This window comes from Vipera berus (genome assembly GCF_964194415.1).
Source record: "Vipera berus genome assembly, chromosome: 2".
NCBI lineage: Eukaryota > Metazoa > Chordata > Lepidosauria > Squamata > Viperidae > Vipera > Vipera berus.
The window spans coordinates 241,030,943-241,049,192 of NC_138203.1; the positions used below are offsets into that span (position 1 = coordinate 241,030,943).

General features: G+C 35.9%; 1 protein-coding gene across 1 annotated transcript in view; it reads left to right on the forward strand.

The window, feature by feature from the left end:
* PLXND1 (plexin D1) overlaps positions 1-18,250 on the forward strand; it is a gene marked incomplete at its 5' end in the record, with an annotated part of 188,054 nt that overhangs the window by 48,674 nt on the left and 121,130 nt on the right. The window contains 5 exons of the mRNA XM_081319699.1: positions 3,586-3,717; positions 10,833-10,933; positions 12,759-12,888; positions 13,397-13,571; positions 16,279-16,387. Of these exons, the coding sequence (XP_081175825.1) occupies positions 3,586-3,717; positions 10,833-10,933; positions 12,759-12,888; positions 13,397-13,571; positions 16,279-16,387 (647 nt within the window). The remainder of the gene's footprint in view (positions 1-3,585; positions 3,718-10,832; positions 10,934-12,758; positions 12,889-13,396; positions 13,572-16,278; positions 16,388-18,250) is intronic.

The window sequence follows — 18,250 nt, forward strand, 5'->3', positions numbered from 1 at the left end:
TTTTTCTGAGCAAAAGACCCTTATTGGAAATATAGAGAAAAAGCTCAGAAAGGGCTTCATTCTGAAGAGCATGGAGGGAATTGTGGGCTGCTTGAATGATAGGAGAATTCTCATACATTGTGTTCTTGCTGGCAGCCACTCTACATGTAGTAGATCTATCAGAGTGAATTCACAGCGGAGCAGCTGGCTCAGGGACAGCCTAATAGCTTTTCTATTGCTCCAACGCCCTCTATTTACTCTCTTGTCATAAATTTGCAAAGTAACCTGGTTAGTTTGCAGACTGTAGTTATATTGGTCATCTCTTAGACCTTTGCCTGATTGAGTGTTTTCTCTGTAGGTGTTCAAATTTTTGGGAGGAGAACAAGGTCCTTCTCTACTTTTACCTTCTGAGTTAGCCATCCCATGTCTGTCCATGGTTATCCTCCCAAGTCCTTCCACAGTATTTGGGTGGCTCCTAACAAACTCTGCAAAAGACTCTTTCAGACAATCAACCTTATCCATGACAATTGACAAGAGATTATATATTGAGTTTACAGTTTGAGCTGTAAGCAAACATTGTCTAGAGAGGAAGTCTGTCACATTTTCCCCCTTCAAATTTGCTACATCTCCCTCCTGTGTAAAAGAGGCTGTTGCCAGATTCCAAGGAGGGGAGCCATTCTCCAAGAGGGAGGAGGACAACTCCACACGCTGTCCGCTCTCCAGTTCAGCCTGTAAGTCCCCTTCCAATGAGTCACATAAATTAAATTTATCTGACAAGGTGCCTGCGAATGAGTTACTTACTGGAGCAGACTGTCTGTTTGCAATATAATCCTCCATTTTCTGCTGCTTCAAAGGCTTGGATATACTTTCTGCTGCAGAGTGCTGTCTCTTCCTTCTTTTCCCCATTCAGGTTTGTTAAAACAGGTTTAAAAATAAGTTTAAAACTATGGTTTAAAAGGTTGAAATGGGTTAAAAATGGGTTTAAAAAGTTTAAAAGGTAGGTTAAAATACAATATTAAAAGAGGTTAAAAAGTTAAAATAAAAATAAAGTAAAATAAAATAAAACCTTTACTTTTGGAGGAGCTCTTTACAGCCTTTGCTGCCTCTCCACCATCTTGGCTCCGCCCTCTCTATTCATTAGACTAGATGTAGCTAGTTCCTGCAACTGATGGGCAAAGTTAGGCTGATGCAGCTTATTTGATTACAATCCTGTTGATAAAATTAAAGAATTCATGTTTAGGGAGTGTAAGACTGGCCTGGCATATTAATCCAGATTCTCTTAACTCAGAACAGAAAAAAATTAATCACTCATCACAGTGATCATCACACAGGCTTTCATTCTTCAATAAAGAAGGAATTAGTTGTTCCTTTAAGTTGCATATGGATATACAATATCTTCTAATTCTTAACTTTTAATCAGCAGTTGAGACTAGAGTGTAATCAAGATGTTATTTGATATATTGTGGGAATAAATGCTTGTACTTAAGATGTTATTGCACAGCTTTTAGTTATTAACAATGCCTATTTATACATTTTTCCTCTCTTGATTGGTACTTGTGAAAAACAGACTCCTCCACACTTGCAGTGGTCAGTGCCTCATTGGTTATAGTAATTGCTGAACTGAAGAATGTGTAATATGCCTGTTTTATCCATGTTGAAACAATACATTGGAGAACAAAAGTTAAGGCACCATTATGGTCTCTACCCCAGCAACGGCCAGCCATAACTTCATTGTATATTGTTTGCTGAAGAAAGAGCCCTGTGTCAGCCAGCTGCTGCTTACACCTATGTCTCATGGAAAAACATAAGTAGAAACTGATTTCTGTCAATCTGAAGATAACAACACGTAATGTTGAATATTAGATCAGAGTAGGAAGAGAAAAGAAGGGAATCCGATTTCTTTCCTGCTTTGAAAATATTCCTAGCAGGTGGAAAAGATAGTTGAAGTCCTCCCTCTGGTTTGATTATTTGCCCAGAGGCCCAGTTTACACAACTGAAGTGCCAGGTAACTGGCTTCAGTGTCAGCTGCACAGGCAATGAATGTGAACTACATTTCTCACCCAGCTTATATTCACACAGTAATAACAGCTCTGTTTCCATTGTCATGTCAGAAATGGCAGTCTTATCTGCTGAACCTCCATTAGAAAAAGATTCCCAGCTCCTTTATTCCTAGGATAATTTGTTGAGATAGCTATAATCTAATTGTACTCCACAGCTGCACAACCAGAAGCCTTTTTACCTTGGGGGCTCCTTCTTATTTGGCACGGAATACGGAATATTTGAGTGATAATTCAGGTTTCCCATCCAAGACAAGACAGTAAAAGGAGGATAGGCGATGTTCAGCCAGTTCCTAAGCAGCAATTATAATTTCCTATCACATAGGCAATTAATATGGTCCAGTAAATGATAAAGTACACCAGACGAAGGCATATCACAAGGGCCATTATCAGTGGCACATTCAAGAGAGATTAACAGAACAAAAGTAAATGTAGAGGAGCAACACTTTCAGTGTTACATAAAATATATTGCCAATTAAAACCATAAGACAAACCATTTTGCCAAAGTGTATTTCTGAAATATAGTTTTGTTAAACTTTGATTAGCTTAAATAATTCATGACTGACTAATTCTAGTCTAAAAACACCACTGGAATTTTTTGGTTTTTTTTTTAAAAAATTGCTTTAATATACTGTAGAAGATAAAAGAAAATTTAAAAAGGAAGAAGAAAGGAAATAAGAAAGAATATGTTTGTGTATATGTATTTTATTAAGATATTCGGGCTTTATCATACCAAATAATATTGATCAGTCTTTCCATGATGTGCAGAAAGACCCACTTAATAAGCAGAGAAGGAACATATGTCATCAGATCACGATTACATTAGTGTCTTTCCTTATGCCTCATGCTCAGTAAATCCATAGTTCTACATATATTCATAAGCTTCAGATAGTTGTTATATAATTTACAATTAAATTTACATTTTAAAATTGTATTATCTTCTTAAAATCACATTAACAAGCTAATAGACATTAAATCAAAAAGAATAATATTGAGTCAAGGCAGTATCATATGGATAGTTATTCCCTTGATTATTTTACAGGAGCATAATATGTAACTGTTATTAAACATTCTGAGGTGTCCAGTAAGCATGAACAAAATTAACACAATCTTAAACTCATGAGAAAATAATATTTTTCAAGATGTTTAACCATTGATTTGCTAACATGGTTTATTTCAACTCTTTAATCCAGGGTTCTTGAAAATAATGATATACGACTGAGCAATGCTCTTTAATTGCATATTAAAAATACTTTCAGTTTAGAATAACCTAGTACATATTTCAATCCTGATAGCAATTCAAGAATTTTATATGCTTCTAATGAATGGATGGTTTAATTTACAATAGCCATCATTTTCTTACTTCATGCTCTTGTGTTATTAAGTTAAAGATGAAAGGATGTTTTCACTTAATACTTTTCAAGATTCCATAGTTCTTGCAAAACGCTACTGTTTTCTTAACATTTCTGATACGTTCATTTTCTTTCTCTTCTTTTTCCTCAAAATTTATGACATTGGAGGTTGTATAAAGAGTTCATTTTTTTTACAGATTAATCTGAACAGTTCCATGGAGGTTATAAGCAGGGAGTCAATTATGGTGGCTTATAGTGAACCTGTGCATCCTATTATGCAGTTTGATCCATCTGATTCCAGTTACCTGTATTTAATGACTTCTCATCAGGTAAGATTATTTCCCAAACCCACCTTTCTGTCATCATGAGATCTGTGCTGATTAAAACATTCATAAGTGTGAATTTAATCAGTTAGGGAGTTTCTCCAAACTCTTTCTACATTATACTTTTCACCGCTGCACAGATGATATAGTAAGAGACTACTTCTTATAACATATTATAAATGTTTCAAGAATAATTGTTGGTTTTATTGGCTTGTCTTGAAATTTATATTTCTGCATTGTCATGCGTTGTCATTGTTACCAAATTATTGCTCCATCATTCCTCGTCACTGATCATACTTTGTAGGGATGGTAAGGGCTGTGGCATTCCATTTTTCTTGCTTGGGTAGATCATGGATAATTACTGGATGTATTTTGTAAGTTTACCAGCATAGCTTTTCATACCTTATTGGCATGATGAGACAGGATTTTTCTCAAACAAGCTATAATTGGAGGATTCATGTTTCATAGTAAGTCTAAAAAGAAAGAAATCGTTATTTAGGAGTATGTGTGAATCAAACTATTGAATGTGTCTTGGAAGCAGATTTAATACACTTTTAATCTTCCCTTGATGATGTATTAGATGGAACAAGGTGGAAAATAAAACATTTATATCAATACAGTTAAGATTGATTATTCACTATGAGAAAAAAACAATGTATTGAAAACACAGCAGAAATCAGATCTTAGAAGAGCATGTTTTGTACCATGGTTGTTTCATGTGGGGAAAGGCTGAAAGTTGGCTGATACATTTCTCTTGTATAATTATGCTTTCCTACTGTTTGTGTTTAATTACGGTGGTGATAGGTGCACTATTGGGAGACTCGTAGGGCAGGCTGGGGACAGATTCACCCGGAGAAAGTCTATATGGTCACTGAAAGTCACTACAAATTTGATGGTACATTAAATTGTTCAACAAAATTTTTTCAAAAGGTTTTCCTGAAGTACGGTTATGATAGACCCCTTCAAACTAAATACAAATATAATTTCAGAATGATTTATCATGTAGGAACCCTGAGAAATAGAAATTAACTCTTAGTTATTATAATGTGCTGCATGAGTTCAACAGGGCTAAAAGTGTTTTGCTGTTGATTTTTGTCCGCACTCCGTGTCAGATTCATCTTACTGCATTGTCCAATAGTAGTTAGCCACCATTGATGGACAGTTGCCCTGATAACTGTTTTTTCTATTGTGGCAATGTCCTGGTGAAAACTTTCATCATGTTCGTCACTGACTGTGCTTAGATTTTTTGGGAAAGAAGTCCAAGTGTAAATACAGGAAATAAGTCTTCATTGACATGTTGTACTTCATGGTCTTGTATGCTCTCAGATGTTTGTCAACCAGCTGAATGGAGTTTTTTGCTCTGTCTTCTTCTTTACTTCCTCTTTTACCACTTTGGGTGTTGAGGGAGATGCAAAATTCTGGTTCTTGTTCTTCTGGCAGCTTCCAACTTTGTTATTTGATGCTGTTGTAGTGTGTCTTTGATGTTGTCTCTCCCATCTTCTTCTGGGTCTTCCTCATATTCTTTGACCTTCTCCTCCTTTTGTATATGCCTTGTACGGTATGGAATCTCAAGACATCCTCTCCAGGTGAGCTGTTTTTTGTAAGTAGTTTTAAGATTGGTTCTATGCCAATTTTATGATCTCATTTCTGATTTTATCTCTCCTGGTCACTCCAGCAGCTTTCCTCAAATATCTCATTTCCGTGGTGACTAACTTTTGTTTAAGTTTTATTGTAAGTGTTCATGTTTGGCACTGGTATCATAAGGTAGGGAAGAATACGTTGTGTGTGAAATGCTTCTTTATGCTGATAGGTACTGCCTTATGTTGTAGGAGTGGAGCTAGCTATCCCAATACTTGGCTTACCTTACTGCATCGTACTGTATATTCATCTCTTCGTCCATTTTACCATCTTTGGTGAATGTTGTTCCTAGATATTTGAACTTTGATACTTGTTTTATGCTTGTTCCCCCTATAGCTAAGTTTAAGTTGGTTTAAGTTATATTTAAGTTTAAGTTGGTTCTCTGTAGTTGCCATGAAAATTCTCAATAACATCCTTGAATGCTTTCTTGGCAATTTTCTCAGGCCCCACTAACAGATCTTCGGACTGCTTGACATTAATGATATATCTGATCTGTGGACCAAAAAAATTGCCTTCCTTAATCTTGGCATCAGCTATTATTGGAAACATCTGTCTGAAATAACAAAAAATTGACTTTCCTTGTTCAGCACTTTCACAAAATGTTTCATCAGTCTGCATTTTATATGAAGCAGAGGCAAAAATATCTTTGTCAGGTCAACAAGTGGTTCACATGCCATGTTTTTCTATCCTTAGAACCAAATTATTTTGGAATGGTGTTTCTTTTTAATGTAATGCGACTCTCTTGCACAGCTGTCCTAATTGCATATGTAACAACAGTACTTGGTATATCTGAGCACCAGAGTCAGTACTTTTAGATCTCCACAAATATCCCAGTTGTCCTTGGTGTACTGGATGTGCTTCAGCAACAGTCCCATGTGTTTGTATGTTTCTTTCATGTATGCAGCATAGGAAACAAGTACTAACAGGTTTTACACAATTGTCATTGTTTAAAAACAGAAGATTTCTACAAAATCTTCTGATAGGTTAAATTACAGGTTATTCTCGTAATTAGCTGCCAAAAATCTATAGGATAAACCCAAAAGTGTCCAGGAAGCAAAATCTTTATTGTTCAGTGTCACAATTAATCAATTGCTATCTTTACTGTCTAATTGAAAAGGAAATGAATTTGGTATTCCTTGCAAGGTTCAGTGTTCTAACCAATAATTTTCTGTTTGCTATTTAACCTCTGAGCTGTAATTCCTTAATTAATCAATATTTCCAGTATATAAAACTCATGTCTTGTTCCTAAATCATTTATCCCCTAACCATTTTTGATCAAAATAGTTTACTGGTGGTCCTTGCTTAACAACTGTAATTAGGACCACAATATCCATTGTTAAGTGATGTTTTTGTTACGTGAGATATCACGTGACCCCAATGGTTTTACAACTTTGCTTCCATCGTGATCATTAACTGCTAGCTTCTCCATTGATTTTGCTTATCAGAGGTTGGTGTAAAGCATGTAAATGGCAATCACAGTCTTGATCATGTGATCATTGGGATCCGGACACAGTTAAAACTGTTACACTGCTTATAAAGTTACTTTTTCAGTGCCACCATAACTTTAAACAGTCGCTAATAGGCAGTCATTAAATGAGGACTGTTGTTGTTAGTTGCGAAGTCGTGTCCGACCCATTGCGACCCCATGGACAACGTTCCTCCAGGCTTACCTGTACTTAAAAAACAAAAAAAGATGCTCTTGAATTGAGCTCAACTCTTGGTAATTACACGGACACACTATTTAGTTTTCTTGGGAGTAATATGTAATCGTTTTCCCTTCCATTACCTTTTTCTGAGGGGGGGAGGGTGTTCCAACTAAGCAATAGCCCTGAATTTGGTTTCTGATCCAAGTACTAATCAAATCCAGCCTTGCTTAGTTTCCAAGCCTATAAAAGCTTGAGCAGGTGTTGCCATCTGCTGAGATATAGTGTAAGCCATATTAATCTATTATTAGCAATAATACTTAATGTGGAAACTGTCAAGGGAAGAGGAATGGGTATTCTGCTTGCAATATAATCACAATATGTTCTATATAAACTACAAAAGGCAAGATTAAAATTTTAATTTGCAAGATGTAATAATTTGGTAGAAGCTATGCAACATTTGTGTCTGCACCCACACTGAGTGCCTTTTGTTGTTATGAATGACATCTTTAAAATGAAAAAAAATGAAAATTTAATAAATAAAGTATAGGGAAAACCAGCTGTTAAAACACGCCAAGTCCTTTGTAAATATCAAACAAACATCATCTATTTGTGAGAGAAATCTCATTCCCTGGGTGAAGAATTTTCAACTGCCCAGAGAAATTGCCAACCTGTGTCAGAATGATTTGTCAATCTGGTTTTGTTTATTGGCAGAAATAGCTTCTGAGTGCCTTCATATAAATGTATGTGGAACTAAGGCCATCAGGGAGCAGTAAAATTCTGAATGGGGTCAGCGTTACTGCAAATACAAAAGGCTTATCTTACATTTGAATGTGGTTTAGACAAATATCTTAAGTGATTGATCCAAATGGCAGACTATGGCAGTATTCTATTAAATTCTTCTCGATCTAACATTTATAAAATAAAGGCATCTCAAGAGAGTAAAAATGTTTGAGGTCTGTAAAAATCCAAATTTATGCTTAGCAAGAAACATCCATGGATGTTTTCGAGCCAGTTTCCATCTCCCACGTTCACTTATATCTGCAGTGGATTTTTGTAAAACTAAAAATGCTATTCTCAGGTATTGGAAGAAATATGGGCCAAATATATTACCTATAAAAGAATGCACTAGCTTTTCACAAACACCTAGAACCAAATTGCAGGTACTGATATTAATCATTTTCTCTTCTTAAACATGTTATAGTGTTTTGCGTTTTTAGGCAATTATAGTTGTTTATATACCTTTTATTAATGAAATCTTACTTTTTTACCACTTACTGTGATTCATGTAGCAGAACATAGTTCCACCCGAATAATGAAGCTATATTATTAAAGTGTGTATTCATGCGTGTTTCTCTCTCTCTCTCTCTCTCTGTGTGTGTGTGTGTGTGTGTGTGTGTGTGTGTGTGAAAAACAATTTCTAGAACAGTTGTTGTTTTTTTTAAAAAAACCTGTATTTAAAAAACAAACTGTCATGGAAAGAAAAAAGCAAAATACAGCTATTTTAAAGAACTTATTAAAAAAGAAATGTGGAAGTTATTCATCATGTTCTTTTGCTTGCTCATTTATTTATTATTTATTTATTTATTTATGCAAATAGGAGACAGATGTTAGCATTCTGTTAAAATATACCTTTTTCCTTTCTTCCTACCTGGAATATTCAGAACATATAATAATATTGAAAATATGGATAATAAATAACAAAAATAAAAATCATCTTAAATTGTTATGGCTCTTTCCATCTTAGACATGTATCCAAATGCTTCAGTCAATGAATTTGTATTACAATTCTTTGTTAACCCTTCCCCCCCCCCATATTTTTTTAGGCAGCATGAACTGTATAGCAGCAAATCTGTTTCCTCCTCAAATAAGCTAGATATGAATAGAAAAAGAGCACATGTACATGATTCTAAAACTAGGCAAAAAACTACGGAGAAGGGGAAAGTGGATTGGTCCTAAACCTTTTAAGATTCCAAGAGCAAAAACACATTCTCTATACCTGTTTATCAAAAATAAATAAATAAATAAATACATTATCCATGGATGGATGATTATAGCTAAATTATCTCTGCTGAGGCTCATTTATATGTTTGTCTACTGTATATAATTCAAACAATATTATGTAAACCAAAAAATGACAGAGTTCTGTTATAAGCACTATAAAGCTATGAACCTGCTCTTTTGGGGAGGGGAGCAACTCTGTAATAATTTAATGATCACTAGGATGCTGAGCTTGTCGATCAGATGGTCGGCAGTTTGGCGGGCCGAATCCCGAGTGCCGCGTAACAGAGTGAGCGCCTGTTACTCGTCCCAGCTTCTGCCAACCTAGCAGTTTGAAAGCACGTAAAAAAAAATGCAAGTAGAAAAATAGAGACCACTATGGTGGGAAGGTAACAGTGTTCCATGCGCCTTTGGTGTCTAGTCATGCCAGCCACATGACCACGGAGTCGTCCTCGGACAAGCGCTGGCTCTTTGGCTTTGAAACAGAGATGAGCACCAGCCCCTAGAATTGGAAACAACTAGCACACATGTAAAACCAAGATCATGGCATCCGGCCCTCTCAATTCCTGGCAAATAGATGGGGAAGAAATGGAGGTAGTGACAGATTTTATTTTCCTGGGCTCCAAGATCACTGCAGATGGGGACTGTAGACAAGAAATTAAAAGACGCTTGCTCCTTGGGAGGAAAGCCATGGCAAATCTAGACAGCACACTAAAAAGCAGAGACATCACCCTGTCAACAAAAGTGAGTATAGTCAAGGCTATGGTCTTCCCAGTTGCAATGTATGGCAGTGAAAGCTGGACCATAAGAAAGGCTGAGCGCCAAAGAATTGAAGCCTTTGAACTCTGGTGCTGGAGAAGACTCCTGCGAGTCCCTTGGACTGCAAGGCGATCAAACTGGTCAGTCCTGGAGGAGATCAACCCTAACTGCTCTTTAGAAGGCCAGATCCTGATGCTAAAACTCAAATACTTTGGCCACCTAATGAGAAGGAAGGACTCACTGGAGAAGAGCCTAATGCTGGGAAAGATTGAGGGCAATAGAAGAAGGGGACGACAGAGAATAAGGTGGCTGGATGGAGTCACTGAAGCAGTAGGCGTGAGCTTAAATGGACTCCAGAAGATGGTAGAGGACAGGAAGGCCTGGAGGAACATTGTCCATAGGGTCACGATGGGTCGGACACGACTTCGCAACTAACAACAACAACAGCACGCATGTGCGGGGGAACCTTTACCTTTACCTTTACCTTTAAGTCTGGCAGATGAGCCTCCTACTAGCCAACATTTCAGTTTTCTAAATCTAAGGTTTAATTGAGATCAACTAGTATCTCATCTGTGTTGCACGAAAAGAAAGAATAGAATAGAGTAGAGTAGAGTAGAGTAGAGTAGAGTAGAGTAGAATAGGTCAGAAGGGATGTCGTGCTCAAGTAGGAGACTCTATACCATTTCTGACAAGTGGTTGTCCAGTCTCTTCTTGAAAGTCTCCAGTGATGAAGCACTCACAAGTTCTGAAGGAAAGCTGTTCCATTGGTTGATTGTTCTCACTGTCAGAAATTTTCTCCTTATTTCTAGGTTAAGTCTCTCCTTGATCAGTTTCCATCCATTGTTCCTTGTCGGTCCTTCAGGTGCTTTGGGAAATAGATTGTTCCCCCTCTTCTCTGTGACAGCCCCTCAAATATTAGAACACTGCTGGGCACCATCCATATTCTGATGATAGTTGTTTCTAATCTTTTGATCAGCCTGGATAACTATAAGATGCTTTGTTGCTGTAGTTAATTAAACAAGAGTCTGCTAATAATAGTTTGATTATTTAAAATTGTTGCCTTGATTTTCTGTTACACAGATTGCTCGTGTGAAAGTAGCTGCTTGTGACCAATACACTAAATGTGCAGACTGCTTGGCTGCAGCTGATGCTTACTGTGGATGGTGTACCTTGGAGACCAGGTAGAATATTTTTGTATTTTATAACCCTCTTACAATAAGCCATTATGAACAGATGATTACTTAATATTATTGTAAATTTTCACCAGATTCATTGACTTCTACGATAATAAATAGCTGATGCAGCTTCACAGGTTATGTAAATATAAATACAATCAAGATATTGCTGGATAATTACCATTTGAACAATTTTCACTTTTTTATGAGAATTCACACAGAAGCTTAATTATTTTGTGGAGGAAGAAAACAAGTAGACTTGTGTATTATACTGTGCATGAGGTAGTCTAAAGCAGCATTAAATTTGAAAATAATAAAAACCCATGCAATCATGGGTTTATAATTATAATTTAATATAAAATTATCTGTCATGGGTATTATGTCATTTGCTTTTTTAGTTCAAATGTGATATGATAAGTCAAACTATTGTTTTAAAGATGCTCTTAGCATAAGAAGTCATGGGAAGTATGCATATTTTGGACTAGTCAAAAGTCTTTGTAGGAAACAGGACAAAGCCACAACAATCAAATTTATGTTTTTGAAGAATATTTTAAGAGAGTCTAGGGCAGGCATGTCAAACTGCCAGCCCATGGGCCGGATGCACCATCCCGAAACTGCACCCACCCCATTGCCAGCAATGGGGAAAAGTCATAATATGTCACGCGACGTCACGTGACATCACGAGTTTGACATGCCTGGTCTAGGGTAAACAGAAATAAAACGAATGATAGATCCCAATAATGATAAAGAGACTGGGTATTTAATATTACATGTATTAACAGCAGCGAGAATTATGTATGCCCAATACTGGAAAAATGAGAGTTTACCAACTGAAAATATTAGACTGTGCAGAAATGGATTGATTAACTTTAGAGATTAAAGAAAAAGAGCATTTAGTCTACTATAGAACCTGGAATAAATTTTATCAATGGCTAGACAAACGAATTAGAGGGAAAGGAATGTGATGCTTATTTTTGACCTTATTCTACTAAGAAAAATATTATAGATTGAAAATTTAACATTGTTTACTATAATTTGCTATATCTATTATTGCTATCAATCATTACTCTTACTACTTCTATTGATATATATCAACCCAGACAATATGGTATTTGCTAAATATTGAATGTAATTGGGGGAAACCCCAACCTCTCCCCCAACTTTCTCACTATCCCAACCCCACGCCCTATCCCTTCATTTTCCTCCCCACCCTTATAAAAACCAATAAAAATACATTAAAAAAAGAAAGAAAGAAACCATATGAAATTGAGAGAAAACATTGAACAACTACCTGGTATTCTATTAAGTCAGCAAAGTTCAAAAGCTGACCACTTTATTTCCATGGATTTAACAGCCATTTTTTTCCTCTATCTTTGTTGGGAAGCACCCAGCCAGGGAGGGAGGAGAGCTCAAGGGTGGAGTTAGCCTGGAGTCACTGCGCAACCACAAAAGACTGACCCCTCTAAGCTCCTTGGGGCTTTATCTGTTTGTTCCCAAGGGAAGGCTGCCAGTCTGGAGCAATTCTTGTATTATAGGCAGAAAAAAAGTAAGGTAGTTAGCTTGAACTATGCATGTGTGGGTCTGGTTGTTCATGCCTGACAACCTTAGATGTCAAAAAATAATAATAATCAAGATAAACAGGAGGCAAACAATGGAAAAATTTATGAATCATTCCTAATCATATCTCTTGTGTTTTGATTATAAGGTTAACATTTTAAGATAATGGCTATCATACTTAGTGAAATGACAAACATGAAGATAGTTTTTCAAGAAAATTAATAATTGGTTTTCTTCTAAAGGTCTGATGTCATAAATGTTCTACTTATTTTAGGTGTTCACTACAGCATGAATGTGCCCATTCGGAAGAGTCCTATTTCTGGATCAGTGCCAATGAGGGAGTACAACAATGCCCTTCAATGACAACAATGCCTTCAGAAATAAATATCGAGAACGAAAATAAGGTACATCAAGTAGGAATTACAGTATCTGTGAACAGATTCTCTTAAGCAAGGGGAACTGACTGTAAAGCATTATGAACAATATTTAAATAATTTATATGCCCCCCCATCTCATACTGTAACAGTAACTCCCGGCAGTGTACAAGGATTACAACAACAGCTATAAACAATGATTCCATGTCACCCAAGGTAAACAATAAATCCCACTCATAAAAAGTCACATCAGCAGCGTAGTGAAACAGCCTTGTGAAAGGTTGCCAGGGTCAGAGCCCTCTACATCTCTGCAGAGGATATTGTTCCACTGGGCAAGTGTTGACACATAGAAGGCATCTTGTAATTTTACCAACACAATCTCTGAATGTTCAGCTGCACTTGTTATTTTTACTCAAAGGAGCAGCAGCTTTGCTCCAAACATTTAATTTAAAAATACAGTATTTTCAAAACCTGTTTGTCAATGTAATTTAATTTTTGTTAATTATTAGAATGATAACATTTTGTTGTTCACTTTTAGGGTATGATAATCCAAATAAATGGGAACATTCCCAATATGAACGGAATGGAAATAGCTTGCAATTATGGAAATAATATCCAAACTACTGCTAGAATTCATCCCCAATCTCACAACCAAGTAATTTACTGCAGTTTTCTTCCCAGAGAGAGCTATCCAGCCTTTCCATTAAATCAAGGTATGTATGAACAATAATGCTTTAAATAGTGATGATGATGTGATAATGATGTTAAAGATGGCTTTCTTAATTTTCTTAATTGAATTAAACTTTCTTAATTTTAATTTGTATTTAGTATTTGCATTTATTCAGGTAATGTTCCGACAGTTGAGACGTGTTTCATTAGATCAGTGATGAATTTCTGAAAACTTGGGTTTGTTGGAATGCATTTGCTGGTATATAGATTTTTAGGCCAATCCTGAGTTCTGCCCTAAGAAATTCTGTGGGGGAAAAAATATTCTAGGTATCGATAGTAATTAAAATTCCTTATAAAAGCACAAGATGTATTGTGAACTAGAAGCAAAGACAAATTTTTAAAAAACTTTAATTCATTCCTTTTAATAATTAAAACACATGTATGCACAAAGATTTTTTATTCCTTTGTCATCCAAAATGGTATAAATTGAATTTAAGAGAAAATCTCATTAAAAATCGCTAATAATACAATTATAAATGGGCAGGAACTACAAGAAAAGTTGTAGTTTTGCTTTTGTTATTGAGTTGATAATGCCACACTCATCTCACGCAGTCATTCCAATAATTCACATAATCATGGAGGGAGGGGTATATCACAAGTAGACTTGTAAAATTCTATTTTTATAGTCACATTCAACAAAAGTATTCTGTGGAGTTGATTCCTGGTCTGGTCTACCTGGTGGGGCTGAGAAGCTGTTGGAAAAGGAATGAGAGAATGAATATAGGTAGTGGTGAATTTATTCTTATTTTTATTTTATTTATTTGTATCCCACCTTTATTATTGTTACAAAGAACCCAAGGCAGCAAACATATCCAATACACCTTCCTCCTCCTATTTTCAGCACAACAGTAATCCTGTGAGCAAGGTTGGGCTGAAAGAGTGACTGGCCCAGAATCACCCAGTTCGCTTTCACAGCTAAGGAAGGATTTGAACTCATGGTCTCTTGCTTTGAGTGAATTCATTAAAAAAAAAAAGTTCAGGCTTCTTTGAGTGAGGGAATGATGCCATAAATTTTAAAAGAGATAGTAGTCTCTTCTGAACAGGCTATTATTATGGCCAATTATCACTCTATGTTCGATTTTCCTTCTGATCAGAAATTAACACAAGTCTTCCCCAGCCCAGGTGCTTTCCAGATGTGATAGCATCAACTGCAAAATGCCTCAACACGGAGTATAACGTAGGTGTCAGTTTACATAAGACATGACATACATCTGCAGGATATTTGGCATGGTGTCATCCCTTCAAACTAGACCAAATCAGGAAAAAAGACTCCACAAAATTAATGGAACTCTTTTTAATTGATGCAGGACATAGTAAGAGAATCTTGAAACTCTGACAGTATTTTGTTCCCTCCCTCTTATCCAGGTAGTCCTCAACTTAAATTGAGCCCAAAATTTCTGTTGCTAAGCAAGAGAGTTTTGTCCCATTTTACCACCTTTTTGCCACAGTTCTTGAATCACTGCAGTTGTTACGTTAGTAACATGGTTGCTAAGTGAATCTGGCTTCCCCATTGGCTTTGCTTGTCAGAAGGTTGCAAAAGGTGATCATATCTCCCCAGGATACTGCAACTCATAAATACATGCAGCTTGACAAAGCATCTTCTAAATTATGATCATGCGACCATGGGGATGCTGCAACGGTGTGAAAAACAGTCATAAGTCTATTTTTTTCAATGCTGTTGTAACTTCAAACGGTTCTAAATCAATGATTGTAAGTTGTGGGCCACCTGTACCAAAGAGAGTTAAGACATAGCTAGTTTAAGTTTCTTTCTAAAGGTCTCTTCCTTAAATCATGTTTTGCTAACTGTCCCCATATACCTTCGCCAAGGCCAGTTTCCTGAAAATATATATACCGGTATATATATTGAGTCATGTAAAAAAAAAACCTTACCTGCAGTATTGAGCATTTGTCATATGGCTGTCTCATTCATTAATGTTACTGGAATATACAGTTTTTCAGTCTGAAAGTTAAATTACCAGTTTCAAATCACCGTTTGATTATTTGCTTCACTTTGTTTAGTGAAAGTAATTTGTCATGGTCATAACAATACTGAATAAATCTATTTATAAAGTTTGAATCCGTTTATCTTGGATATAGTTCAGGAGTCTTGCCAAAACAAATACTGACTCTTCAAACTATTGAATTTATGGTTAAATAATGGTACATGAAAAATTGCTTCAAAATAAAGGACGAATGATTATGTCAACTCCATTTGGTTCATTTTCAAAAAAAATTGAATCTTAATTTTATCCCATCCAAAAAGGGATATTTTTAATGCATTTTAGTTACAAGCTCCATTCCAAAATTTAAAAATGTAAATATATTTTTCTATCGATTCTGATTGACATATCAGTTTCTCAATATTTAAAACAAACATTTTTTAAAAAAAATATTTTTACTTTGTTATTTTACTAACAAAAATCCTCACACAGATAATTTACATTCATAATACATAATCATTCACAAAATACATATTGCCAGCTTTTTCTGTTTCATATATTAATTTGCATTTGTAATGTAACAAAATAATCTTGGGAGTGTTTGGAGAAGTTGAACTCTTGAGAAACTTCATCTCTTGAGTAAACAACAGTTTTGATTTTTTTTCTTTTTTCAGACATTCATGTTGTCTTGAAAGTAAACTATGAAAAGAGTTCCCTTGTGACTTGCTTTTTTGGGGATTGTTTGTTTCAGATCATGTAATTATTCAAACTGCAGTACAGGTCAACGGAAAAAACATTGTGTGGGCCAATTTCACCATCTATGATTGCAAGAGAACTGGAAATATTTATCCAAAGACAGCGTAAGTGATCTTATGGTCTGTAAATTATAGAGAAAGGCAGGTTGCTTAGCTTTGGTTTGCATCAGAATTCAGTGGTAGGAAATCCCTGTATCTTTGCTGGTGGTTTCAATTTAAGCAGGGGGAAATATTGTAAAATAGATAGTCCAAAATACTACACATTTAACATTTTAAATTTTTTAGAAAGAGGGTTTCAAAATGTAGGGTTGTAACTCCCTGGGAATTGGAATATTGTTTGTTATAGCACTTTTACAAAATACTCAATGCATCCATAAATATCTGCTGCATCCAAAATTTCAGGAAACATTTTAACTTGCCTTGATTAATTGTCATGGAGTTTTTATGCAGTTAGTACTGTGGGCCACCCCCACATTTTTGTGAACTATTGCAGCTGAAAACTATCGATCACGACAAACTGTTATTGGATATTGGCGGTTCATTGACATGGAACACAAATAATTGCATTTGTCTTCTGCCATAAATATTCATATGTCTCTGCAGCATCGGTGCCAGCAAGGCACGTAACACTGTATTTGTAGTCTTTGAAGTGTCTGAAGAAGTGTATATGCTTGTGTAGCTCAGAGTTTTTTCCTGTAAATTTAACAAATGTTAAAGCAATTACTAGTATGCTTGCTGCTAAAGAGGAAAGGCAATTCTCCGACACATCTCTGTTGACAGCTCTTTGAATATAAAATTCTCGACAAAAATTTTCCCCCTCCCTGAATTTTGGAGCAGGGTACAAAATTAGTAGAAAGATTTAAGAGATCCAGTTTGGTCTAGTGCAGGCATATCAAACCGCTGGCCCACGGGCCGGATGCATCATACTGAAACCGTATCCACCCCATTGCCGGCAATGGGGAAAAAGTCGTGATATGTCACGTGACGTCACATGATGTCGCGAGTTTGACATGCCTGGTCTAGTAATTAAGGCATCAGTTTAGAAAGTAGGAGACTGTGAGTTCTAACCCCTCCTTAGCCATGAAAGCCAGCTGGGTGACCTTGGGCCAGTCACTTTCTCTCAGCTCACCTCAAAGGGTTGTTATAGTGGAGAAAATAGGAGGAAAGTGTACCAGATATGTTTGCTGCCTTGAGTTACATGTAAAAATAATAAAGGCAGGATACAAACAAACAAATATGAGAAGTCTACAAATATATTGAAGTCTGTATGAGACAGGATATAATTCCATAAAGAATAAGCAAATATTGATGAAAAATAAATGTGGAATGAAAATTATGAGTGGCTGTCTCAGGAATGAAAACTAGGAACCATACAAAAATAAGCAAGGGCATCTTTCTAATTTAAAGAAGTACAATTTAAATGTGTCAGTTTCTAGTTTGTTGGAACAGGAAGGGTTTTTTGTTGTTGTTTTTTGTAAAGTTATAAAGTTTGTAAAGCTTTTGTAAAACAGCTATCACTGTTTTATTTGATAAATAGATAAAATTATTACTAAAATCTTTTCCCCCCCAATGCTAATTCCAGTGAAATTTTTAGTTTTATTGTCAGGTGGGAGATGGCAGAAGCAGAAACACATTTATTTTTTTAAGTGGACACAGCACCAAACGGTTGGAAAACCTTGTTGTAGATTTGCTAAGCTAGAATCACTTTGTTATCTACAAGGTATTTTGGATGCCGGGCAGGATTGGCAAGAAAGATGGTATAACCTGCCAAGAATTGCAGAGGCTGCATTTTTAGAGCATTTCAGGCCATCTGGATGTGTTGATGGTTTGGGGAAATTTTTTTCTTTCCCATTCTCCCATGATAATATTCTTGACTGAAAGCTTTAGAGTTAACCCTCAGAAAGCTTTGCCTAACGAACAAACGACTACATTTTCGAGATTGTTTAATTTATATGTAGATAAAGTTGG